This window comes from Scyliorhinus canicula, chromosome 9 (genome assembly GCF_902713615.1).
Source record: "Scyliorhinus canicula chromosome 9, sScyCan1.1, whole genome shotgun sequence".
NCBI classification, from domain to species: domain Eukaryota; kingdom Metazoa; phylum Chordata; class Chondrichthyes; order Carcharhiniformes; family Scyliorhinidae; genus Scyliorhinus; species Scyliorhinus canicula.
The window spans coordinates 163,551,625-163,579,280 of NC_052154.1; the positions used below are offsets into that span (position 1 = coordinate 163,551,625).

General features: G+C 46.1%; 1 protein-coding gene across 1 annotated transcript in view; it reads right to left on the minus strand.

Moving 5' to 3' along the window:
• The window catches only part of LOC119971858 (protein inscuteable homolog), a 442,888-nt gene that overhangs the window by 8,074 nt on the left and 407,158 nt on the right, over positions 1-27,656 (minus strand). Inside the window, exons 8-10 of the mRNA XM_038808087.1 lie at positions 19,203-19,381; positions 7,466-7,532; positions 236-391 (exon numbers count right to left, since the gene is read on the minus strand). Of these exons, the coding sequence (XP_038664015.1) occupies positions 236-391; positions 7,466-7,532; positions 19,203-19,381 (402 nt within the window). The remainder of the gene's footprint in view (positions 1-235; positions 392-7,465; positions 7,533-19,202; positions 19,382-27,656) is intronic.

The window sequence follows — 27,656 nt, forward strand, 5'->3', positions numbered from 1 at the left end:
CCCTAGCCAAGCTGTTCCAGTACAGCTACAACACTGGCATCTACCCGGCAATGTGGAAATTGGCCAGGTACGTCCTGTGCACAAAAAACAGGACAAATCCAATCCGGTCAATTACTACCAATTACCATCCTATCGGTCTAGTCTCTCTCGGTCATCATTAAAGTGATGGAAAGGATCATCAACTGTGCTATCAAGCGGCACATACTTCGCAATAGCTTGCTCATGTTGGTCTTACAGTTCAGGCTTGTGGCAATGTTGGTTATGTCTGGCTCTCTGCTTAGACGAGCTAATGTAACTGCAGACTTCTGTAACACCCGTTCCAATGCTGCACCCTCTGCTGAAATTCCGGGTGAGATTTTCTCATGCAGAAACTCCAGCAAAAGCTCCACACCTTAAAAAGAAATCACACTTTTAAAACATGTAATCACAGAATCTAACCCTCTTTCTCTGTAATAACCTAGTCTGAAAGTTGAAATGCAGGTGCAGCAAGCAATTAGGAAGGTCATTAAGGTGGACAAGTCCCCAGGACCGGATGGGATCTATCCCAGGTTACTGAGGGAAGCGAGGGTCGGAATAGCTGGGGCCTTAACAGATATCTTTGCAACATCCTTGAGCACGGGTGAGGTCCTGGAGGACTGGAGAATTGCTAATGTTGTCCCTTTGTTTAAGAAGGGTAGCTTGGATAATCCAGGGAATTATAGACCTGTGAGCTTGACGGCAGTGGTAGGCAAACTGTTGGAGAAGATACTGAGGGATAGGATCTATTCACATTTGGAAGAAAATAGACTTATCAGTGATAGGCAGCATGGTTTTGTGCAGGGAAGGTCATGTCTTACAAACCTAATAGAATTCTTTGAGGAAGTGACAAAGCTAATTGATGAGGGAAGGGCTGGAGATGTCATATACATGGACTTTAGTAAGGCGTTTGATAAAGTTTCCCATGGCAGGTTGATGGAAAAAATGAAGTTGTGTGGGGTTCAGGGTGTACTAGCTAGATGGATAAAGAACTGGCTGGGCAACAGGAGACAGAGAGTAGTGGTGGAAGGGAGTGTCTCAAAATGGAGAAGGGTGACTAGTGGTGTTCCACAGGGATCCGTGCTCGGACCACTGTTGTTTGTGATATACATAAATGACTTGGAGGAAGGTATAGGTGGTCTGATTAGCAAGTTTGCAGATGATACTAAGATTGGTGGAGTTGCAGATAGCGAGGAGGACTGTCAGAGAATACAGCAAAATATAGATAGATTGGAGAGTTGGGCAGAGAAATGGCAGATGGAGTTCAATCCAGGCAAATGTGAGGTGATGCATTTTGGAAGATCAAATTCAAGAGCGGACTATATGGTCAATGGAAGAGTCCTGGGGAAAATTGATGTACAGAGAGATCTGGGAGTTCAGGTCCATTGTACCCTGAAGGTGGCACCTCAGGTTGATAGAGTGGTCAAGAAGGCATACAACATGTTTGCCTTTATCAGACGGGGTATTGAGTACAGTAGTCCCCCGTTATAACGCGGGTGTTGGGGTCCAAGACAGCCACCCACGTTGCATCCGAGCCGCGGATATCCACGATGGGGGTTTTTAATTTATTAAAAAATCTATGCATGCGCTTCCCATTGTGAGTCTACGGGGGGCGGGGGGAGAGGTCAGACCCCCGTAGACTCACAATGGGAAGCGCATGCATAGATTTTTTAATAAATTTAAAACACCCATCGTGGATCTAATTAAAACAAGCTCTCTGATTGCCACAGAATGAGGAGTTATTCCAGAAACTTACCAGGAACTCTGGTGGGTTTCACCAAACTGGAGGTAAGGATTGCCTTTCAAAAATATGTTCTGACCGCCACCGGTTTAAAGAACCTGTCTTCTGTGCAGGGTTGAGGCAGCTGTGTTCACTTCCAGACGCTGTGTGAGCTGCTCCTCTCTCACTGAATCTCCCTCCAATCAGCCGGCAGTGTCAACTTCAGCGGCCGGCTCACTTTGATCCGGAGAGGGAAGCTGACAGTTGGGATCCATAAGCCCCCCCCCCCTGGTATTGCGAAGCGCGGTATAACGGGGGACTACTGTACAAGAGTCGGCAGGTCATGTTACCGTTGTATAGGACTTTGGTTCGGCCACATTTGGAATACTGCGTGCAGTTCTGGTCGCCACATTACCAGAAGGATGTGGATGCTTTAGAGAGGGTGCAGAGGAGGTTCACCAGGATGTTGCCTGGTATAGAGGGTGCTAGCTATGAAGAAAGGTTGAGTAGATTAGGATTGTTTTCGTTGGAAAGACGGAGGTTGAGGGGGGACTTGATTGAGGTCTACAAAATTATGAGAGGTATGGACAGGGTGGATAGCAACAAGCTTTTTCCAAGATTGGGGGTGTCAATTACAAGGGGTCACGATTTCAAGGTGAGAGGGGGAAAGTTTAAGGGAGATGTGCGTGGAAAGTTTTTTACGCAGAGGGTGGTGGTGCCTGGAACGCTTTGCCAACGGAGATGGTAGAGGCGGGCACGATAGCATCATTTAAGATGCATCTAGACAGATATATGAACGGGCGGGGAACAGAGGGAAGTAGACCTTGGAAAATAGGAGACAGGTTTAGATAAAGGATCTGGATCGGCGCAGGCTGGGAGGGCCGAAGGGCCTGTTCCTGTGCAGTAATTTTCTTTGTTCTCTTTGTTCTTTGTTCTTAAATGTTATGATAGTCTTTATTCCAAGAGGAATTGAGTACAGGTGCAAAGAAGTCTTGCCGCAATTGTATAAACTCTTGGTGAAACCTCAGGGACTCTGGATACAATCTCAGAATAAGAGGTGGGCCATTAGCACTGAGATGAGGAGGAATCTCTTCACACAGGGTGGTTGATCTTTGAAACTCTCTATCCCAGGTGGAGAGTGGAGGTTCCGTCATTGAATATATTAAATACAGAAATTGATAGATTTCTATACATTAACAACATCAATGGATCTAAGGATAGTGCAAGAAAATGGGGGGGAATTGAAAAACAAAAGGGGAAAGGGGGGAAAGCAAAAATCAAACCCCAGAAACGTAAAATGCGTCAAAAGAGTAAAATGACAGGTTAATGTTTCAAGTACAGATCCTTCTTTTGAACTCTGAAAAGAAGTGGTACGGTGGCGCAGTGGTTACCACTGCTGCCTCATGGCAGTGAGGACTAGGGTTCGGTCCCAGCCCCGGGTCGCTGTCTGTGTGGACTTTTCACATTCTCCCCGTGTTTGCGTGGTTCTCACCCCCATAACCCAAAGATGTGCAGGTTAGGTAGATTGGCCACGCTAAATTGCCCCTTAGTTGGAAAAAATATAATTTTTAATTCCGAAAGGAAAATGAGAAAAGCATGACGAGGAAAAGATCTTGCAGGTAGGAGTTGTAGAGGAGCAGCAGACCAGAAATATGGGGAGTAATGAAGAACAAAACATAGATGCCAGAGTAATGACTGCAGTTGAAAAACAGGCCTTGGCACTGAAAGAATGATACCAAGAATAGCTGAGAATAACAACAGTGCGTAGTTTTAACACTAGAAATTATTCATAGAGGACAGGTGAGGAGGTTGACATTCAGAATGAAATGAATAATTGTCACTGCTCAGCCCAACTGCTGAAGGAAAGAAATTGTTCTTGATAGTGAGGCAGTTATGAAATTACGGCTACCATGGAGTAGAATAAAATGCCTGAATGATAGGTGATTCACTTTAGTTTAATCTCAAGCCTTGAAAAAGGAAGGTATATAAACAGTTCTGATTTAACAACTGTACGCATAAGTGAGTGAACACGCTGTGTAAGGAGACTGCAGAGTCAGATAGCATTGAAGAATTTTAAAATATTTTTGATTTTTCCAATTAAGGGGCAATTTAGCGTGGCCAATCCACCTACCCTGCACCAATGCAGACACGGGGAGAATGTGTAAACTCCACACCATGATCTGGGGCCAGGATCAAACCTGAGTCCTTGGCGCCCTGAGGCAGGAGTGCTCCACCACCGTGCCGTCGCACGTAGAAGAATTTAAGGCCGAATTGATATTTAAAACCATTAAGTGGCATTCGTTTTTAGTATTGGCCTGACGCACTGTGGAAACTTTTGCCAGTCTTGTACTTTCCTGTTCCCACGATCCTGCTAATTATAAAAGAACACATTGATTTGAGTGAAACCAAGGCCCTTTTACAACCAGCTATAGGATTCAGGAGGTGTCCAAACAATGAAAGAAGCCAATAACAATACTGGAGGGCTATTTGGATTAGGAGAGGTTTTGAGAGTTGTGAGCCAGTTCTTTCATCTCCAGTGCCTTGTCAAGAAAACGTTTGCGACAACAATTCTATTTCATTTTTTTTTCAGGGGAGAACCGGAGACGGAACTGAGCATCAAGAGGCACCGAAACACAAATAACAGAAATTCAAAGAGGCACTTCTGTACTCACAGTAATTGGAAGAGAAGAACTGACTGTAACAACCACCCAGAAAATGTTATGGAACAACAGTGGCTTTATGTGGAAAGGTCAGGCAAAACAAATTCATTGCGCATAAGAAATGCCTAGATGTCATGCATGCAAGTGAAACCAGGTGTATGCTGAGGCAAACCTAATCTGACAGAGAACACTTACATCTAATAACGTGTTTTTAGACAAATTCACCTTCTTTCATACTAAAGCAAATACTTAACTTGCAATAGTTGCATTTATTTTATGAATCTTCTCATTTTACTTTTCAAAAACAAATGGATATTTAATTCATAAGAACTTCATCAATTTTAAATGCTTTTGTTCGGAAGCAACAACATAATAGATTTTTTTCAGTTAGTGCTGCTAACTCATTAACATTTGAATCAAATTCATGAGTTTACGACCATATTGGTACAAAGAAAGCCTCTGCCCATGCCCCCCTCCCCCTTCCCCCAACCCCCACTCCTGTACTCTGGTGGTTTATTGACGCTTTATCACCATCATTCGGTTACTGCTGTTACTACCTCAGTTTCTCTTTTGTAATGCAATTTGGTGCCATTCATGCAATCAACAGGCAGTAAATGTGACTGTTAAAATAACCCAAAATGCACAATTATTTTCCGTAAAAAGAAATTGCGGGCACATGCATTACATTGCATCAGTGCAAATATTTTCTGTGTGGAAGGAAGCCCCTCTTTACATTAGGAGTACAAGAAATGCAAGGGGGTGAATGATTAAAGGCAAACAGTTACCATTGATGCTGCATGTTAAGATAATAGGTGCAGAGCTAATGCTATAAAACCATTGCTGTTTTAATGTCATTATAGCTGGCTGACAGAATACTTCTACTAGCAAGATCTAACCACAAGTTTGATTTTAACATCTGGCCTTTTATTACCCATTACCGTGTAAGATGTATCTATTTCTTCCAGGGACGTATGGCCTTGTTATACCAGTGAATGCAGTACCAGCACTGCTTGCAACAGAATGTAGGATGTGCCCAATTATACCTGTCACCTACATCACTGTGAAATGGAGACAATGTTGGAGACTTTTGCATCTGTACTCAAGTGCCTGGAATATAATTCATTACATTCATGAATGTTTTTTCAACTTATTGATCAGCCTGATGATCAGTTCTCTTCAGTCGTGCTAGTAATGACAATCAAGACTCCTGGCAACAAAGAGAATGAGCTTGGAGGTTGCAGGAACTATTGGGTATTCAGCCTTATCCCTTGCATCTTGTCCAGGTTAATTAGACATGTCAGAAAAGCTTCCACAGACGTAGCAGCAATCAATAGTCAGGTTTTAAATAGAGATAAAGTACTGCAAATGCTGTAAATCTGAAATCAAAACAGAAAACGCAGATCCAGCAGCATCTGTGCAGAGAGAGAGACTCTTCTTCAGAACTGAAGAGGGATAGAAATGTCATGAAAGGTGTAGTTGGAGAGGAGGTTGAAGACATTGGGCAGAATAGGAGTTCCGGGAGAGGTCAGAGTAAGGCGAGATTGACAAAGGTGTCATGGACACAAGACAAAGGGAGTGTTAATGGTGGCATTAAGGACTAAAGAAGTGCCAATTGTGGCATAAAGGGAAGGTAGCAGAATGTGTTAATAGGATAACTAAGGTCAGTGCTCAGTGTTATGGGCCAAGATTTAAAAACTCCAAAGTGTATTGTGGAGTTCACCTGACCTGGAACTTTTTGTTAAATTGGGCTAACATGAGCACAAGAGCCTTCATTTGAGGTGTGATTCAACAGTCTTCCCAGATACTTTAATCAAGCTTTATTCTAAGAACTTAGTTAAAATTTATATAAACACACAGCAAGAAATATTATCAATTACAAACATAAAGATACCCCACAGCTACAGTAATTTATGTATAACACTGAATGAATTCCCCCTTAACTGTTCCAATTCAAAAACAAAATCCCACAAACCAAAACCCCCTTTTCAAGGGCGAGGCCCAGCACTCTACATTCTCACTTGAATAAGACTGGCTTTTCCTGAGATTCTGACCCCGTCTCACCAGCAGGTTTTAATCCTTCTGGAAAGCAAACTATGCCTTAAAAGTCACTACCAAGATGATTTTTACTGGAACAGATATTTAAAATTAAAAGAGAAAGACAGGAACAAAACACTTCTTTCTCCTGTCTGAGTCCACAGCAGTCAAAACTGAAAACGAAAGCAAAAACGGCTCACAGAGACACAGCCCAGCTCCACCCACACAATGACCTAACTGAAGCCATGTGATAAGACAAAAACCTTTCTTAAAGGGACACTCCCATGACATCAGTGACAGCAAAACTGAAAAACAAGTGACAGATGGCCCTGTGGGGGAAGGAGTGATGGGGGTATTGTGCACTTTCCCTTTCATCTTAGCCCCCTTTTTGTTTTGTTTTTTAAATTTGTTTTCCCCAATACAAACCACGCCCACCACCTGTGTTTACATGGAATTCCTCAATCCGCCTTAGTAAAAACAGCAGATAAAAGAATTTCATAGAAACACATTAATTACCGATGTCACCGAGCCTGATTCCAATCTGCATATTTCTCAATATCTCTTCTCCTAGCAAGTTGGAAAGTAGTGTAAAATGGGCTGAGAATAAATTATCAGTCTTATTGCACCTTATTATCTATTTCACTGAAGTGCACTGCTGATGTTTCTCAATTTCCCCCGACCATCCAATTGTATTATGAACTCATCTCTACTGTTTTCAAGGAGTCTCAGATGTTTTCTTCCATCAGTCAATTGTGCTTTGAATTGAAATATTCTGCTGAACTTCCATTCTTATTGCTGATTGTCAACTAATAATTTATATTATAATTAATAATAATAATAATTTAGAAGGAAAATCCATATTACTCAAAATGTATTAATTCATCTCGAGGTATACAATTGAAGTTATTTAATTTATCATTCTGATAAGCCGATGAATCGGCTACAAAGTCCAATGAATAAATGTGTATATGAGCCTGTAAATTGTAAGTATACTTGTGTCGCACATTAAAACAGAAGAAGTGAAACTATTGCTTACCATTTTCCTGTATCATCTCAGAAGCACATTGGTCTAATACAGCCATGTTTGCCAGTATTGTCACTACCTGTATTGGGTACAGTACATAAACGTGTCCAATTAGCAAAAATTGTACAGTGAGGCCAGACAGCAGTTTTAACATTCTCAGGCTGCAGTTTTCCTCTCCAGTTTTCCTCTCCTTTTATCCTAAACTAGCTATCTGTCTTGGCCAATGTTAATCCATCAACCAACATGGCAGCAGGAGACAATCAGGTTGTGTTTTTGGGACCTTGCTGTGCACAATCTGGCTACTGCGTTTCTCTCTATTACAACAGTCACTATATTTTACAACAGTAACAACAATTTGCATTTATAATGTACATTTAACACAATAAAAAGTGACAAAGCATTTCACAGAGACCTTGGGCGAGATCTTCCAGCTGTTCACGCCGATGGGATCTTCTGGTCCCGCTGATGTTACAACCCCAGGGCGGATTTCCCAGGGGCGTGGGGTGGAATCAATAGGAAATCAGATTGACAGTGATCAATCCTGCAACCCCGCAACCCCACCTAACCTACACATTTTTGCACACGAAGGAGCAATTTTTTACCATGACCAATTCACCTAACCTGCACATCTTTGGACTGCAGAAGGAATCCAGAGCACCCGGAGTAAACCCACCCAGACACTAGGGACAATGTGCAAATACAGACAGTCACCCTAGGTCGGGTCCTTGGTGCTGTGAAGCAGCAGCGCTAACCACTGTGCCACTTTGCTGTCCCATATCTGAGGATTGTAAGGCCGGAGGAGATTAAAGAGATAGGGAGGAGCAAGGCCATGGAGAAACTTAAAAACCAGGATGAACATTTTAAAATCAAAGGGTTGCTTAGCTGGGAGCCAGTGTGGGTGAGAGCACAGGGAGAATACACAAAGAGAATTTGGTGCAGTACATGGGCAGCAGATGACCTCAGGTTTACTTACAATGCGGAAGCCCAGCGAGGATTATATTATATAATCAAGTCTACGGGTGATAAAGGCATGGATGAGGGTTTCAAAAGCAGATGTGCTGAGACAGGGATGGGCAGCACGGTAGCACAGTGATTAGCACTGTTGCTTCACAGCACCAAGGTCCCAGATTTAATTGCCGCTTGGGTCACTATCTGTGCAATGTCTGCACGTTCTCCCTGTGTCTGCGTGGGTTTCCTCCGGGTGTTCCGGTTTCCTCTCACAAGTCCCAAAAGACGTGTTGTTAGGTAATTTGGACATTCTGAATTCTCCCTCTGTGTACCCAAACAGGCGCTAGAGTGTGGCGACTAGGGGCTTTTCACAGTAACTTCATTGCAGTGTTAATGGAAGCCTACTTGTGACAATAGAGATTATTATTACATTCTCAAGGGCAGTTAATGATAAACCACAAACACTGGCCTTGGCAGCGATGCTCGCAACTCATGAAAGGATGAGGGAATCTCTCCACTCGAGTGTGCACTCCTACAGCACCAACTTACTAAAGACGCACCAGACGTTCTCTGCGATTCCAATAATGGTGCATTATTCCTCTTTGCAGCCTTCAATACAATGGCTGTAACATCCTGTCCCAACAAGTTCCCAAAACGGTCCATCTTGGTGAGACTGTCTTTGATTTATTTTCCACTCTAGTCTATTGAGTCATGTTATGGGCCAGGGTTTAGAGAACACCAAAATATATCATGGAATTCATCTGACCAACAACTTTTCATAGATTTTGGTTATGAGGAGCACAAGGGCCCACTTTCCAGGTGTGATGCAACAGAGATCTTAAGTATTTTTAAACATAACAATGTTTATTCTATGAACCTAGTTAACATTTTATAAACACACAATAAAAGTCTTATCAACTACCAACACTGATACCCCCTCCCCAAAGATACAGTACTCTATAGGTAACCCTTAAAAACTTTCTGAACCACATCCATAAGATCAACATCCTTTTTTCCTACAAAAAGCAGTAGGTTTGCATTCCTTACAGAAACAAGTATTACTTTGGAATGATCAAGTGATCTGGAGACATTCTTTAGCATGCAGAGAGAGAAACCAAAATACACTTTCTTGACTTGAAAACCGAAAGTAAAACTCAGAGCCACAAACAGCTTCCATCTCAAAACGAAAGTAAAAAAGCAGAGCCCAAGCCCAGCTCCACCCACACAATGACATCACTACAGCCACTTGAGAAGACAAACATTTCTTAAAGTGACATTCCCATGACAGTCATAACCGCAGCATCTCTTGCAATGATTTCCTTTCTCATCTGCATACTGTCACCTCTGAAAACCTTCAAGTATTCATCCCCTCCTTTTCCTCATCTACATCAGGCACCATCGTACTTCCATTTTTGAGGTAAGGACACAAAGCTCTCCCACAATTTATTTTTGGTGACTGCCGGTGACATTTTATTCCAGGAATCTTTAGTTTGAACTCTGTGTTCTGTCACATGACAATGCAATGGGTTTGGACTGAGCACAGGTAGTTTTGTAGTACTGTTTTCGAAATCTAAATTAGAGTTCCAATTTAATCTTTGCTCAGTTTCATAATATAATATTAGTGAATTCAGCTTCAAAACAATGCTGCATATCTAGTCAGTTTCAGAAAAGCATAACTCAGAGCTATCTCAAGGGGCTTGCTTTGCAGTTGCCAGCCAAATCAATTAATCTGCCTTGAATGCCTCAATAAACTAATTCCTGCTTATTTCACCAATATGAATTGAACATCTTACAAAAATCATTCAGCTCTATTTATAGTGACTGGTTCAAATGTCTGACCTTTCAAAGGAAAAGTTGCCTGCAGTAATAAAAACAAAGGGCGCAATTTAACGGAAACATTTCTAAGTGTCATTTTGCGCGTGATTGGCGGGGCGTTTCCCAACGGCCACATTGACGAGATTGTGGCCCGTATTTAATGGCACTTAGTACCGGAAATGAGCCCCCGTGAGCTTCTCACCATTACTGGCTGTCCCAGCGTCTGATTCCTCTGACTCACAACTCAGCGTCTCACCGCTAACAAGGGGGAGCGGCTGATAAACGCTACCTCACCACTCACTCCAGACAACACACAAGCACGGCAGTGCACAGACCTTCGACTGGCTTTTGTAACGCCCACCTGACCAGGCTTCTCGGCACTGTGGATGCGGGATGGGACATCTTTTTCCCCCGAGGCGGTCGGAGGACCAGCAAGGTCACCAATGCCACCTGGGAGACAGTGGCAGCAACTGTCAGTGCGGGCAGCATGATCAGCAGAACCAGCGCCCAATGTCAAAAGAAGACCAACGACCTCCACTGAGCTTCAAGGGTAAGTTGCCACCTCTCTCCTGGCATCAGTTTTGCCTGCCACCCCACAAATACCCAACCCCCACTCCACAAATCACTGGCTGACACCTCGTTCGCTCTACACATCTGATCTTTGTGTGCTTGTTCCTCAGCGCTCCCTGGCACCCACCAGCACAACCCCTTCATAGCCAGTTGCAGTGCCCACACATGCCACCTGCTATAGACCCCCTGATCCATCAAGCGCCCAGCTCATAAAACCCTCTCTTTGTTCCCACAGGAGAAGACAGCCCATAATAAGCGGGAAAGGGACAAGACGGAGGGTGGAGTAGCAGAGATCCGAGTCCTCACCCCCTATGAGGAATGGGCCCTGGAGATCGTGGGGTGATCGAGGAGAGAGCAGTCACCGAAAGCGAGGTTGGTCTGCGCTGCAGAGGTGAGGATCCATTGCCCCTTAACCCAGATGACCTATCTCAAGTGAGTTGTTCATGTCACTGGCCACATGTCCATTCTCTCGCAGGCTCTCCATCTGATGGGGCCAGGCATTCCAGAGTCATTCCCGTTCTGCCACCCAAGACGGCAGCTCCAAGTAGACCATAGTCAAGGCGTCACACCTATCACCCCCACCTTCCACCAGTACAGAGACACACCTCGGTGACATGAGTGGACAAGCTTCTGGGGCACAATCTGGTAAACACCACACAATTCCTGATGCACATCAGGTGGAGGCAGGAATATCAAAGAGAGTCAGCAGTCGGAGGTCTGCTGGATCCCAGAACTCCATCAGATGCCGAGACTCATGACAAGGTTAGCCCAGAGCTAATTTAGATGCCAGGACATGGATGTGAAATTCAACAGGGCATGTCAGCGACATTCCAGAGAGTGCGTAGCCAATTTGAGGATTCCCAAATTCCCCGAGCACAGGAGATGACGCCTGCAATCCATGGCATCAAGGCCAACACTGTTACAATCGCGACTGCAGTGGAAAACCTGGAGCACGATGTCAGCATCTTGAGTGGTGGCGTCCAAGGCAAGGCTCAATCTGTGATGACAATGCCTGAGGGCCTCAACATCATGTCCCAGTCACTGGGGAACAATTGCCATACACAGGAGGACATTACTGAGGCACTCCAGAGCATGTCCCAGTTGATGAAGGACATATCGCAGTTGCAGGAGGACATTGCCAAGGCACTGCAGAGCTGAGCCCAGTCACTGAGGACAATCGTTGTGGGCATCGACAGAAAGCACTGGAGGCCAACCCGGGGCTTGCCACCAAGGAGTCGACGGCAGTCACCAGTTCTGAATCCCCCCTGCTGGCAACGGCACATCTCAAGGGCAGCAGTCAGAACATGGTGGCACGGCAAGGCCTCATTCTATGAGAACCTGGTGAAGGTGAGGGCCTCCCTGGTCCTCCAGCCATGCAAGCCCTCAAGATCCAGGCCCTCCAGAGGACATCGGCCAAGGGCATCAAAGGCCACAAGGCGCGAAAAGCAGCAGGCTGCCTCCACCTCTAATGTGCATTCTGGGGAACACATCTAGACGCAGCAGTAGACCATGGAAGATCAAGAAGATTAAGGATTACTGATTGGGCATGGCAGGTGGAGTGGCAGGGTGGCACTATCTACAGCTCGGGGGAATGGAAATGTCAAATGTTCACAATTTAAAATTGTTACACCTGATACATGCAAAGCCTCTTCCACGTTAATTTTCACAGGGGGTCTGCCACCACTCTGCACTCCCCACCCCCTGCTCCCCCAGACACAGTGGTCCAAGATCAAATGTTGCCAATGCAGACCCCATTCAGTGGATGGGTGTGAGCGTGCCGTTAGCAGAATGAGAGGTCAGATTCGGCATAAACTGAGGAGCACCAGAGCTAACCTCACAGTGATTTATCATCAACCAGTGACAGTACCGACACAGGACCATTGCCCAGAGGTAATATGTCACAGACCCTGGGGCCGTGGGGGGGTGGAAAAGAATAGTCAGATGGGGGAATGGGGGTGAAGGAGAGGAATGGGCGAGGAAGCAGGGAAATGGGGGGCAGGGGGTGAATGGATGGAGGAGGAGGAAGGAACAGAATGGGGGGGAGGGAGAAGGGGGTGAGCTGATGGGCAAAACCTCATCCTATGAGAATCTGGTGAGGATAAGGGGCTCCCGGGTTCCACCGGGCATGCCGGACCCTCCCCGCCGCCTGTCCTCCATCCTCTGTTTCTCCTACGGGTCCTCCCCGGGCTCGTTATCCATCCCCCCAAGTTCCACCTCCTCCTCAGCTGAAGCCGCATGTCCCTCCTCCTCCTCGAGCATGTCACTCCGCTGCTGTGCCAAGTTGTGGAGGGCACAGCAGACCACCACAAAGCGGGAGACCCTCTGTGGGATGTACTGCAGGGCACCACCAGAATGGTCCAAGCATCAGAACTGCATTTTGAGCAGTCCGATGCACCGCTCAATGACAGCATGAGTGGCAACATGGGCCTTGTTATATCGGGGCCGGGATTCTCCTTTGGCCGATGGCGAAATTGTAAAGGCAACTGGGCAAAGAATCAGTTCCAACTTGAAAATTGTGGCAGGCGCCGATTTGAACCAAATCGCAATTCTCCGTCACCTTGACAGCAGCATCAATGCGTTCCGGAATGCAGGTACAGTAAACATTGTTTACACAAAATTAGGGCCAAGTTCTCGATGACACGGTGCTTTTAAAAATCATGAAACTGACATGGTGGCTGCTGAGGGAGAGAGAGGGGTTATGGAAAGTGTCCAACATCGCCATAGTTTGCTGACAGTTGTGCTGCTGGCCATAGGGGTTGGCCAGGAGGTGGGCTGTCAGGCTTGGGTGGACGGGCACGGAAAACCTTTGCCAAAGCTGGCAAAACAGCCATGCAGCTGCGCACGCCGCTGACTGCACAATGTGAACTTAGGGCCACGGGTCATACAGGTGTCCCCCCCAGGCGACCCCCCGGGTACCCTCTGGCCCCAGCCGACCCATCAGCTATATGGGCACGCCCCAGTGCAACCAGTGCCATCTTGTTGGCTGGGATGAACGTTTGTGTGGATTGTAATGTCATTGTGCAGCTGCAGCTTGTCAGCCTCCTAAGTGACAATCACGGAGCTGACGAATCCCACACCGGTTTTTCATTGGAATCGACTGTGTTCCATGTGGCGCCGGTGCTAGCCCCTCCACAGGAGGGGAATCGGTCCAGGTGTGCTGCCAGTTTTTCTGTCATGAAAGTCCACAAATTCTGCGTTGGCCTCAACACTTAGGGTTGGATTCTCCGATTTTGAGACTATATCTGGAGCATGTGTCCAGTATTACGACCAAACAGTCGGTGCCGCCCCCGTACCGATGCTCCGCCCGGAGGGGGGCTGGCAGCCACGCCATGTAAAGCCCCCGAATGGTCTGATATGTCTAGCTGCATTTTGGTGATCAGGTGAAGGTGATAGTTTTAAACACATCTCCATTCCCACTGAAGCAGAGATACTTTTGTTTCTTTATCAATGCCATTAACTTTAATGTTGCTGAACAACATTAAGCAGTTATTCGGCATTTTTAACATGGAAAATATTCCAAGCTGCTTCACAAAGGCATTGGGAAAACAAATAGAAACACAGAATTCCTACAGTGCAGAAGGAGGCCATTCGGCCCATCGAGTCTGCATTAACCATCTGAGAGAGCACCCTATCCAGGGCCACTCCCCCGCCCTTTCCCCACTTAACCTACACATCTTTGGACACTAAGTGGCAATTCCTGCATGGCCAATCCACCTAACCTGCACACCTTTGGATTGTGGGAGGAAACTCGAGCACCCGGAGGAATCCCACGCAGACACGAGGAGAAAGGTGCAAACTCCACACTGACAGTCACTCACGTCTGGAATTAAACCCAGAGACCTGTGAGGCAGCATGCCTCAAAAGCTGACCAAAGAGACGGCTTTCAAGATGAAGTATAGGTAGAGAAGCAGAAAAGATAGAGTCAATTGCAGAGCATGAGGCCTTCAGGCATGGTCTCCAAAGCTTGGGGTGAAAGGAGGCGTAATTAGATGAGGCAAAAAAAAATCAGGTTTGGATGAGGATGGGATTGGCGAGCTGGAGTAGATTAAGGAGGGAGGCAGGGCACTGTTTGGTTTTGTCCTAAATAGTGGCAGGAAGGTTGTAGAATTATCAGGGCGGGAAAGAGTCCACTGCACAGTTCAAGCAGGTTGTTTATCAATGTTTAACTCACGGAAGTTAAGATTGGATGACAGACCAATAGTTTGATGATAAGATATATTTAAATTAATATCTTTATTGTATTGATAGATGAACAGAATTACTCAGACTTGGGGCTGTAGATGATAGGCAACAAGAATGCTATCCAATGAATAAACAATATCGAACAAATACTGTCGGGAGCTACATAAAGCCATGAGGCAGTGCTGAGGAAGTGTTTCATTGTCAGCGGTGCCAAGTGATACATTAAACCTGCCACCCCAGAGCACAGTGGATGCTGGGACAGTGAGTAAGCTTAAGGAGGAATTAGACAGATATTTAATTGGTAAAGGGTTGAAAGGTTATGGAGAACGGGCAGGACAGTGGAGTTATGGCCAGGATGACATCAGCCATGATCGAATGGCGAGCAGACTCAATGGGTCAAATTGCCTAATTCTGCTCGTATATCTTATGAACTTCTGTTTGTCTGGTCTGGAGGTTTAAGTGGTTGCTACAAAAATACCAACACATTATTCAAAGCAGAGCATGGGTTTCTCCCAGTGATTCTGGTTGGCATTCCTCCCTCAACCAATTCTAACACAAAGAGATTCAGTGGCTGTTAAGTTCATTGCTATTTGTGGGGCACGATTCTCTGCTCCCCACGCCGGGTGGGAGAATCGCGGGAGGGCCCCCTGACAAATTTCACGTCCCCCTGGCACCCCCCACGATTTTCCCCACCCCCCGCTCGGAAGAATCGGCGCTTGCCGTTTTTCACGGCGAACGGCGATTCTCCGACCCGGATGGGCCGAGCGGCCTGCCGTTCGCGGCCGTTTCAAGATGGTGGCAAACACACCTGGTCGCTGCAGTCGTGAAACGGGAGTGAGAAGCCCGTTTGGGGCTTGTAGGTGGCTTAGCAAGGAAAGAGGACCACGACTGTGCTTGGGAGGGGACAGGCCCGCGATCGGTGCCCACCGATCGTCGGGCCGGCGTCCAAATCGGACGCACTATTTCCCCTTTTGCGGGGCGGCTGAGAGGAAAGACGGCCCTGTGCATGCGTGGGTTCGTGCCGTCAGCGTCATGACGTCAGCCGCGCATGCGCGGGTTGGAGCCGGCCAGCCTGCGCATGCGCGGCTGACGTCATTAGGCATGCTGGCCGCATCATTCTTGGCGTGATGCCCCCACGGCTCCTAGCCCCGCCGGGAGGGGAGAATAGGGGGCGAGGAGCGGCCTCCGAGGCCGTCGTGAAACTCGGCCGAGTTCATGACGGCCCTCCCGATCTTTCCCGGGAGCGGAGAATTCCGCCCGTGGAATCTTGCTGGTTGGAAAATGGCTGCTCAAATAACAATGGTCGCCACATTCAGAATGAATCATTTCAAGTGATGCTTTTTGAATTATTTATCGGAAATAAGATAAGATGCGATACAAATACAAGACAATTTTCCCATGGTGATGTGGTCTGGAACAAAAGACTTTTATATATAGAAGGGCTTGATCTGTCATTTCTAGACCATCAGCTACATATATGAATACACGCCATGTTTCAATTTTAGCTTCTTTCTGCTGTAATTATTAACAAATATATAATTTATATAAAACTTCTTCAGTCAGATCTGCAAAGATAGAAACCCTTGAGGTTTATTTACAAAATCCTTGCATCTTGAATTCAAGATCATTAAAAAGCTCACAAAATATTTTTCACCACACTAGTGATCATCTAATAGAGCTGTACCCCTCTATCTGTTCTCATTAAATGCTTCATAATCAGCAGTTAATTCCATACATAGTGAATTCTCAATAAACACAAAAAACAGGAAACATTAGCCTTGGGTAAACTTGTTCTTTGGCCCACCTGTCCAAAGTAATTATTCTGCAAATTCCTGCATTGTAGTCAGGAAAATCTTTAATTTTGATATTATGGATTTTAAAAAAGCAGCAGAAGATACTATTACAAAAATGTCTTGTTCACAAACACTCAAAGACTCCTGAGGCCATCTTTGACCATGTCCTCACCCAACCTACACATACCCGAGAAATTCTGGGATGATTTTTTTCCCCCCTAAGATGCTGAGATCAGTGCACCCAATATTCTCAGTCAAGGCCAAGAACACTGTCTCACTACAAGTATCATCAGTCTTTAGCCAACCGTACAAAGCTGTCTGCAATGGATATTAACTTTGAAAGAGGATGCAAAGACATGATTGCACAAAGAAGTAAGATCAGAGTCGGTATTTTAGTGAGAGAACTACCGATCTCGCAGGAACAAAGGCTCAAATCGACTCCCTCTAAACTAAACTACCATTTTTATTGAAATGGAAAAGCAAGAATTTGTACAGCTAGACTTGCAAAAGGTTAGCGACGCCTTAATTCTGATCTGCAGACTGCACTGTGGCTGAAAATTGGCTTTGCTGAGCAATGTGCCACAAAGTGAGGGAAAGCTTCTGATTTTTATCCCTTTTGGCTATTTAGCCCTTTAGATCAACAACGGGTCCCTGATGTAGATTTCATTCTGCTGCAGGAAACATTGACTCCTTTGAACTGTTCTTCTTTGTAAGTTAACATGGCCAATATTTGGCAGGGCAGGACTCACTGGTTTTCCAGTGCTAGAGGGCTGCTGCTTGTGCAAATCCCCCAGATTCACAGCAGGCCATCAGTCCAGCAACTTGCCGCTCAAGTCTATTCTGTTTTCTTTCAAAGTATTTGAATCGCATAGTTGGTATGACTCTCACTTCACCAATAACGTCATAATTCTATAGGGATAATAATGTTGGAACATTATAACCAAGAAAGGCAGCATTTCCACAGCACAAAAGAAAAATAGGACCATAAGACATAGGAGCTGAATTAGGCCATTCAGTCCATCGAGTTTGCTCTGCCGTTCAATCATGATGCATATGTTTTTCATCCCCATTTTCCTGCCTGCTCCCCATAACCCCTGATCCCCTAATTAATTAAGAATCTATCTATCTCTGTCTTAAGGACATTCAGTGACTTGGCCTCCACAACCTACTGCAGCAATGTGTTCCACAGATTCACCGCCCTCTGGCTGAAGAAATTCCTCCTCATCTCAGCTTTAAAGGATCATCCCTTCAGTCTGAGTCTGTGTCCTCGGGTCCTAGAGTCTCCGACTAGTGGAAACATCCAGTTGAGATCAACTGATATGTTGATTTTTAAAGTACTGCCCCATTATTAAAACAGATGGAAGGAGTACAAATTCGATTAATGTGAATTCAATTCAGTGATTCCAAAATGTGCTTTCCTGCAAATGTATCTGTGTTATGAAAATGAGGGAAGGAAAAACATTTACAAACTTTTTTCAGTCCATTTGATAATGGCTGCACTATTGATACCGTGTCCATTCTGGAGTCAAAGCTAAAGTCTCCACACCATCGGCGGGATTCTCCGACTCCCCGCCGGGTCGGAGAGTCGGCGGGGGGCGGCGTGAATCCCGCCCCTGCCGCCCGCCGGATTCTCCGGCACCGGAAATTTGGCAGCGGCGGGAATCGTGCCTCGCTGGTCGGCGGGCCACCCCTGGCGATTCTCTGGCCCACAATGGGCCGAAGTCCCGCTGCTGCTATGCCAGTCCCGCCGGCGTGAATTGAACCAGGTCCCTTACTGGCGGGACCTGGCTGTGCAGGTGGCTCCGGGGTCCTGGGGGGGGGGGGGGGGGGGGGGCGATCTGGGCCCAGGGGGTGCCCCCACGGTGGCCTGGCCCGCGATATGGGCCCACCGATCCACGGGCGGGCCTGTGCCGCGGGAGCACTCTTTTACTGCGCGTCGGCTGTGTAGGTCTCCGCGATGGCCGACGCGTAGGTAACCCCCCCCCCGCACATGCGTGGGGATGACACCAGCAGCTGCTGACGCTCCCGCACATGAGCAGACCCTGCCGGCCAGCGGAGTCCCTTCAGCCCCGGCTGGCGTGGCGCCAAAGGCCTTCCACGCCAGCCGGCGGTGCGCCAATCACTCCGGGGCGGGCCTACCCCCGAAAGGTGCGGGCCTAGCCCCTAAAGGTGCGGAGGAATCTGGTGGGGAATCCACACCTTTGGGGCGGCCCAACGCCGGAGTGGTTCACGCCACTCTGTCCCTCCGGGACCCCCGCCCCGCCCCATATCTTTAAATCTGCAGAAACAAACTAAACCTAATTCTGCACTAATTGGTGAATTTTCATGCGCATTTTTGTTGGTTCATATTCTACCTTTATCTCTTTAATGAGAATAAGGCTTCAAATAGATTCAATTTTTCCATGTATGATATGATCAATGCTCTATCTAAAGGCAGTAACCTGATCTTTGGAGTAAGGAGTGTCAACTCTCTGTGGGTCACGACAGGCTTCGATAAGAATTTTAGTTGCATTCAGCTGCAGCAATATCTCACAGGCCATTGAATCAAAGAACGTGATGTTGGCGAGAGCAGCGGAAGCCAGCAGGAATACTTCACTCGATGAGGCATCTTTGCATAAATCTATGAGAAAAGAAGAAATGTTTTATATAATTACAGGAGACTTCAATGGAAGAAAATACACCTTTTCCATTTCAAACTTAACCAATTTCAAAAGAAAATAGTTGTGCACGCTTATTACACTGCTTCTAGTTTTTGGCGTAACATTTAAATTAAATAGCACATCTGATATGAAAATGTATTACTTTATACATTACTTTAAATAATACTTTAAATATTATCTTAAAAGCTTCATGCAGAACTGTTAGAAAAACACATTATACAGATTAACATTGATTGCGCTATTCACATTATTTTGTCTTCCACAGTACTGAGATTTCTTGTTAAGTAGATGCTTTGGAAATAGGATTTAGCACTATGCAGTTGGTAAGTAAAGCACCTGGGGATTTATGCAATCACTAAGCTAGCAATAAGTTATTTTTAAAATTCTTCCAGGACAAGTGATAATCCCAGCAGAGAAGGATGTGGCTGTGTGACAGCTGGGGGTTTATTAGTACAGTAAATTACTGTAAAATGTGGGATTAATGCATACTAATTTAAAATACTAATTGAAATATTTTGTGTTCTATTATTTCTCTTCCCAAACTGGGAGGTTTGGCTCGCGCAAGAACAACTTTTTGACAAATAATGCCATCTGCAGGAATAGTACAAGTTTTACCATGTCCCACAATTCTGCTGAAGAATGGTTCTCTCTATTGGGATGAAAGTTTGCCTTGTTGGAAGACTGTAAGATGTCTTTGTGGAAATAGTTACACAGGACATAGTTCAGCCAACGCGTTGCACCCGGCGGGGAGAAGGGTGCAACAGGGGAATCCCGCGAGAGCCCCAAATTGGGATCCTCGCGAGGCACGAAACCTCATGTGAGTCAGTGGCTCGCTCCGCCCGGAGCGATCTGGATCACACACTCACTGGGTATGACCAAATAATGATATATAAATAAGATATTAGGCTCATTTAAATACCCAGACGCTACTGTCACCCGGCAGCCAGGAGTCAACAGCCGCGTCTGCGAGACTTCGACAGGACACCTTTTAGCACTGGTTTCCACAAACGATGTGAAAGCACATCGAGCCGGTGGGGGGGGGGGGGGGTAAGGTCGGGCCTTGCCCACTAGACGGGGATGAGGGGAGGTTCCAGGGGCCTGGAGAAAGATGGGGGGCAGTGAGGTTGGGGTCCAGAAAGTGGGGTGAGGGCCTAAAAGGGTGCGTGCAGAGAATGGGGCTGTGTGCAGGAAATTAACTGAAGTTTGGCCTTGGCAGGGAGAAACTCCCCGAGAGCCAAAAACTGGGCAAGTACCAATGCGGTACTTCAGCCGCCGAGAAACACCTGACCAAATCCGCCCGAAACCGGACTTAGTTTGAAGTCCATTGAATTGCGCCTACTGCATTTCGTCCTGTGTTTGAATGAGCAGTGTAAAACTAAACCTAATTTTGCACTAATTGGTGCTTAATTGACAATTTCACTCAAAGATTGGTGTGGGAAATGGAAACACGTCACATTGCAACAGTAAAGTCCTCTCTGATGTTGAAGTGCAGACATGTTGCTGGAGCAAAGTAGAGGACGCTTAGCTGTATATCTAAAATCGGCTGCGAATAATTGGGTTGAAATTTATGGCCCACCTTCAGGCCAGGCTGTTAGACATGGGGGAGGGGGGGGGGGGGGGGGGGGGGGGAGTTGCGGTGGAGACTGTCAAATTGGGACCATGCCTTGGAGCTGGTCCCAGCACTTACTTACCTCCCCCACCACAACTGCACTTTTACCAGCAATGGGAGTTGTCAGGAGGCCTATAAGTGCCAGTTAATGCCCACTTTAAGGGCCTCTTACCATCATCGCAGAGTTGTAAACCATGCCAGGTGACTGGAACTACCAAGCTGGTAGGGGGACTGCCAGTGTAGAGACTGGCAGTGCCAAGTTGCCCAGGTGGCATCATGCCCATGCCGGGTAAAGCGCCCGGGGGTACCCTGCTCTTATGAGGTTGGGAGCAGGGGGCTTGATGACTGCCTTACTGGTAAGTTGTGGTATTGGGGGGGGGGGGGGGGGGGGGGGGGTCTGGGGGCCACAGTGGGGCATCAAGTCAGTGCGGGAAATGGCACTAAGTGAGGCCTTGGTGGGGCGTTCTTCGCCGAGGCCCAGAGATGAAGCAAAGTCCCCTTTAATAGTGGGGTGGTTCTCGGCGCTACCAGCTCTGGGAAATACCTGGCTAAACACGCTCGACATGGGACTCTGTTTCATTTCCTTTAAATCGCGCCCAAAGTCACAGAAGGAAACATTAAGTGACCTCTCGAATGGTTGGTTAAAAAGGTAAGTTATAAGGAGTGTTTGAAAGAAGGAGAAAAGGAGAGCAGGAGAGGTGGAGGGAGGTAATGGCAGAGTTTAGAGCCTAGACAGTTGATGGTGCAGGTGCTAATGGTGGGGCTAAAGAATTTGGGGTGCCTCACGCAAAAGCATAAAATTGTTTAGTGATACATGCTGCTGATTCTCCAACATTTCCTAATAATCTAGCTGCGCTTATTCAACCTAAACATAATGCAGATGTAACCAAATAAGAATATAAGAACTAGGAGCATGAGTAGGCAATTAAGCCAATCTAGCTCGCTCCGCCTTTCAATAAGATTATGGCTGATCTCATCCCGGCCTTAATACCACTTTCCCACCCTTTCTCCGTAACCTTTCAAACCATTGCTAATTAAAAATCTGTCTATCTCCTCCTGGAATGTACTCTGAAATCTGGGGTAGTGAATTCCACAGATTCACAAGCCTCTGAGAAAAGTAATTTCTCCTTATCTCTGTTTGAAATCTGCTATCCCTTAGCCTAAAACTATGATCTCTCGTTCAAGGTTGCCCCACAAGAGGAAGCATTCACTCTACATCTACTTTGTCAGTACCATTTATCATCTTATTTACCTTAATTAGGTGAACTCGTAACAAGAATGACTTTATTCAATTTCTACAATTACTACCATAGCACTGCTGTACATGAGGAAAGCCTCTGTATCTAGATGTTTAATGCTGCTAAAAGTAGCAGAAGTTGTGCCAGTCTTTACGATGGATGCACCAGAGATCTATAAATTTTCAGCAATTGCAAAAAAATTGATAATTTTCTTAGCTTCGCAAATATCCTTTAGTCGACATAATGTTACCTTAGTAAAAGTATCTTTTTTTCTATAAATTTAGAGTACCCTATTATTTTTTTTTCCAATTAAGGAGCAATTTAGCGTGGCCAATCCACCTAATCTGCACATCTTTGGGTTGTGGGGGCGAGACCCTCGCCGACACTGGGAGAATGTCTACACGGACAGTGACCCGGAGCTGGGATTGAACCCCGGCCCTCAGCGCCGTGAGGCAGCAGAGTTAACCATGCCGCCCTTAGTAAAATTATCTTGGATAATCAATTGAGGAGAGAAATGAGGAGGAAATGCTACGGTTGGATGAACTGTGGATAAAAATGTTTGGAAAATATAGATAGAGTTGAAAATGCTCTTTAATCAGTATGGTGCTGATCTTTCTGCAGAATTATGTTTGTGTTAACAAAAATGATATTGATTGTCTGGAACCAGATACCACTGAGCAACCTGGAATAGATTCCCCCAGTGTTAGGTTGGCAGACAGAGATCAAGTTCAAACAGGAGAAAAAACTTACAGAGACAAAGATATGCTAGCAAGGACTAAAGAAAAAGTCCTCCACGGTAGCATAGTGGTTAGCATCAATGCTTCACAGCTCCAGGGTCCCAGGTTCGGTTCCTGGCTGGGTCACTGTCTGTGCGGAGTCTGCACGTCCTCCCCGTGTGTGCGTGGGTTTCCTCCGGGTGATCCGGTTTCCTCCCACAGTCCAAAGATGTGCGGGGTTAGGTGGATTGGCCATGCTAAATTGCCCGTAGTGTCCTAAAAAAAGTAAGGTTAAGGGGGAGTTGTTGGGTTACGGGTATAGGGTGGATACGTGAGTTTGAGTAGGGTGATCATTGCTCGGCACAACATCGAGGGCTGAAGGGCCTGTTCTGTGCTGTACTGTTCTAAATTCTAAATTGAAGGCTGAGTGACAGATGACAGGAGAGACAGGAAGAGTGTTTGAGTTTATAAAGGAACTGGGAAATACTGAAATTTAAAAGATAGACATTCTAAGCAAGTGCAGGGGTTGAAATAGAGTTGCGCAATATTAGTATTTGATTCCAATTTCTGTTATTTTTACAAAGCTGCGAACCCAGCGAACATCAACTGTCAAAACGGCAGACAAGGGAGATTCATAAATGAAGTGTTGGCTAGTGTAGACTTGAGAGATGAACAGACACTTCCAACACTGATGACGGTTCAACTCAATTTTATTAACTATTTCTAACTAACTAACACATGATGACTGTGGGTCTAAATGATGCTAACTTAAACTAGAGACCTAAGCCTTGTCCGAACCAGTTGATTCTCTCAGCACGTGTTGTGAGTCTGTGCTGGGCTGGATGGGTTCTTGTTACACTCAGAGGCAGCACCCAGAATGAACGGGAATCGTGGTGCCCTCTGCCTTTATAGTGTATGTATTCTAACTGGTGATTGGCTGCGGAGTTTGTGCATGTTGATTGGTCCCTGTGTGTGTCATCAGTGTGTGTCTGCACCATGATATACTGGTGTATATTATGACAATAAATATATTATAAAATCAAGAGTAATATACAGGAAGGAAGACAATTGTAAACATGAAGTAGTGGGATTAAGAAATGACCATGGTAGAACATCTGAAGGTAGATGTTTTTAAAACTTGTTATTCACCTTTTTGGATGTAGTTTCAATCATGCATCTGCTTGTGATTTGATGCTTTAGTTTAATACACTACGCCTTGAGTGGCAGTAGAAATGCTCACAACTGTCAGTATAGACACAGTAAAGCAGTTGGCAACCACAGTTCTGTGCAAAATTAATGGCTAGGCTTCACTCGTTTTAAACATCCTCTCAGTAGTTAAAAGAAAAGAATCAGAATCAGTGACATTGCAAACATATTGACCTGGAAATTCGATTGTGGCTGCTTTGGAGGATGGGCAGGATATTCACTGCCCATACCTGTTCACTGGAGTCAAAGGAGCTGGTGAAAGTGGCAGGTTTTTACCATGCGTTAGTAGGGAGAAATTAGGTGGTTCTGACATTATTTAAAGGAAATCACTAACTCTTAAAAGTGGGGAACTCAAAAGCTGGCCACAGCTGGAATGGTTCATACGGATGCAAAATTGTAACAAATCCAGGCCATAAATTGATAATATGACCAGTGCAGGGAAAACATGAGCGTGGAAGATGTCACGGAATCTGCCTTGCTTCCACCTTTCCCAGCGAAGTTTGCCAGTGACATGTTTATTTCCTGGAGCAAATGGACACTCAAGGTAATGAGGCGTTGCAGGGAATAATGGACCATGCTTTTTGAATACAGCTCTGCCAGAAGCCACATTTTAGCGATATATGTTAAGGTCACAGCAACATTGACCTTTGTTTGTCTATAGCGCATTTCAAATGCCTGGAGGAAAAGAATTCTGGCATCAGCCAGGCATCCGTGTTACATTGTCTGTTTCAGGTAGTGACTGCTCCCGTCAGAACTGGTCAATGTATTTGTTTCTATTGGACAGCCCAGCAGCAATGGTAGAGTCAAAAATAACTGCATCTAATACCAAGATTTCCAAATGATCAATAAGGTCATGAATTGCATACACCTAGCAAAGAGATTATCTGCATGCAAGGAAACATTTGTTGTAGTATTCTATCAACATATGTATGTCCATAATTCCAACTAAAAAATCATTGCTCATTGTTTTAATACACTTCCAAAGAGTTGGAAAAGAAGAATAGGGAAATGGTTATTTTGTTTTTAATAGCACTGTAATTGCTGTCTTTTTTTACCAATGTAAGTTCTTTAAGGAAAAGTACCAGTGGGAGATACAATGCTTACCTTTGCTCTATACCTTGACCACATTTTCACAATGCCATACATGACTAAGGAGAAGCAATAGCATCTTCCTAATGTGAGCAATATCACCACATAGAGATAAGCACCAAGATTAATACAGATGCTTGGCTTCATAAAAATGCGTTGCAGCCATATAAATGATCAGTAATCATTGACATATAAAATTATAGAAATGATACATCAGACATTAATTTCCATCATACAAGTTTCACACTCAAATTCCTGTCTGATTTCTAAAACGCTGTGAAGAGACTAGAGACTGTGGGCATGATTTTCACCAGAAGTCCTATTTTCAGCATGGGAGGGACAGTAGGGAAACAGCAGGGCTCACTGTAGCACAGTGGTTAGCATTGTTGCTTCACAGCGCCAGGGTCCCAGGTTTGATTCCCGGCTTGTGTCACTGTCTGTGTGGAATCTGCGCGTTCTCCCCGTGTCTGTGTGGGTTTCCTCCGGGTGCTCTGGTTTCCTCCCACAAGTTCCGAAAGACGTGCTTGTTAGATGAATTGGACATTCTGAATTCTCCCTCTGTGTACCCGAACAGGCACCGGAGTGTGGCGACGAAGACCTTTTCACAGTAACTTCATTGCAGTATATTGTAAGCCAACTTGTAACACTAATAAAGATTATTAAAAAACTAAATGAAGACACACGTATCACAATTTTCTTGCTGGGTTAGGCTCAATGTAGACATCAGCCATATATAATGTCAATTAAGTTTCAATATGCATTTAGTATGCACGTCTTGACCTAATTTGCGACAGCCAGTTCCTCAGACCTTCCACAAACCATGAGCAGCCATTTCCAGCAACATACCAGCTGCTGTCAGAAAACAAAAATTCCACTTATACCATTTCAAAGTGCTTGCAATATTCATAGAGGGCGCTATCTAACCAAATTCGTAGAGGGCGCGATATATCTGAATTCATGGTGGCGAGCGAGAATTAATGAAAAATGAAATGAAAATTGCTTATTGTCACAAGTAGGCTTCAATGAAGTTACTGTGAGAAGCTCCTAGTCGCCACATTCCGGCACCTGTCCGGGGAGGCTGGTATGGGAATCGAACCGTGCCGCTGGCCTGCTTGGTCTGCTTTAAAAGCCAGCGATTTAGCCTTGTGAGCTAAACCAGCCCCAGTTTTTCCAATGTGTTTCCTGACAGCAGAATCGACAAGGCCATCACTGGTATTTAACGTTAATTGATCCACCTAACGAGGGCCCACTGGGTTCACCTCACAAATGACTGTCCCGCCGGCCGATTCGCCAGGACTCTGCTCGGCAAACCCCCACTAACGAGGGGGAGCAGCACTTAAACTGATCCCGCAGAGCCAACCCGCACACAGCAGGCAGCCATGCCACCAAAGAGACCAGCTCCAAGAATTGGAGATGCAGACCTGGACAGACTGTTGGACACGGTGGAGCCAAACCGAGACACCCTGTTCCCCCGAGGGGCTTGGCGGGTTAGCTACAGGGGAGCCAGTGCTGCCAGGGAGAAAGTGGCAGCGGTCGTCAGCACATGGAATGTGACTAGGGGAACTGCCACACAGTTCCGCAAAATGCTAAGTGACCTCCACCAGGCCACACGAGTGAATTGGCATTGGCCCCCGGCACTGGTTCCACCTGTCACCCCCCCCACCCCCTCAAAACAACATTGTGCCTGGCACTGCCACTGTCCAGCACCATGCCGTGTCCCACCCCACCCATACCCAACACTGGTCCCATACCTGGCACCCCATGCCCCCATACTACCCACCTCCCCATGCCGCGTTCCACCCCACCCATACCCAACACTGGTCCCATACCTGGTCCTCCCATGCCCCCATACTACCCACCTCCCCATGCCGCGTCCCAACCCACCCAAACCCAACACTGGTCCCATACCTGGTCCCCCCATGCCCCCATACTACCCATCTCCCCATGCAGCCCCCCCCCCCCCCCCACACACGCCTCCCTTCCTCAGTGCATGAAGCATGTGGCTCACAATGCCCTCTCTGTGTCCCCACAGGAGAAGCTGGACCATAACTGACAGATGAAGGCCTAAATGGGCGACGGGCTGTCGGACATCAGAGTCCTCACCCACTACGAGGTATGGGCCTTGGCGATTGTGGGGATGGCTGAGGACAGATCGGTAATCTACGTTGAGGTTGGCCTGCGATGCAGAGGTGACTAACCATTGACCCCACCCAGATGACCGGTCACACGCCAGTTGTTCATGCCAGCATGTTGATCCTTCCCCCCAATGACCACATGCCTATTCTCCCACAGGATCTCCATCCGATGGTGCCGTCCATCCGAGTGCTCCCTCCCGATACCTCCCAAGAGAACATCTCGGAGGAGAGCTCCGAGGATG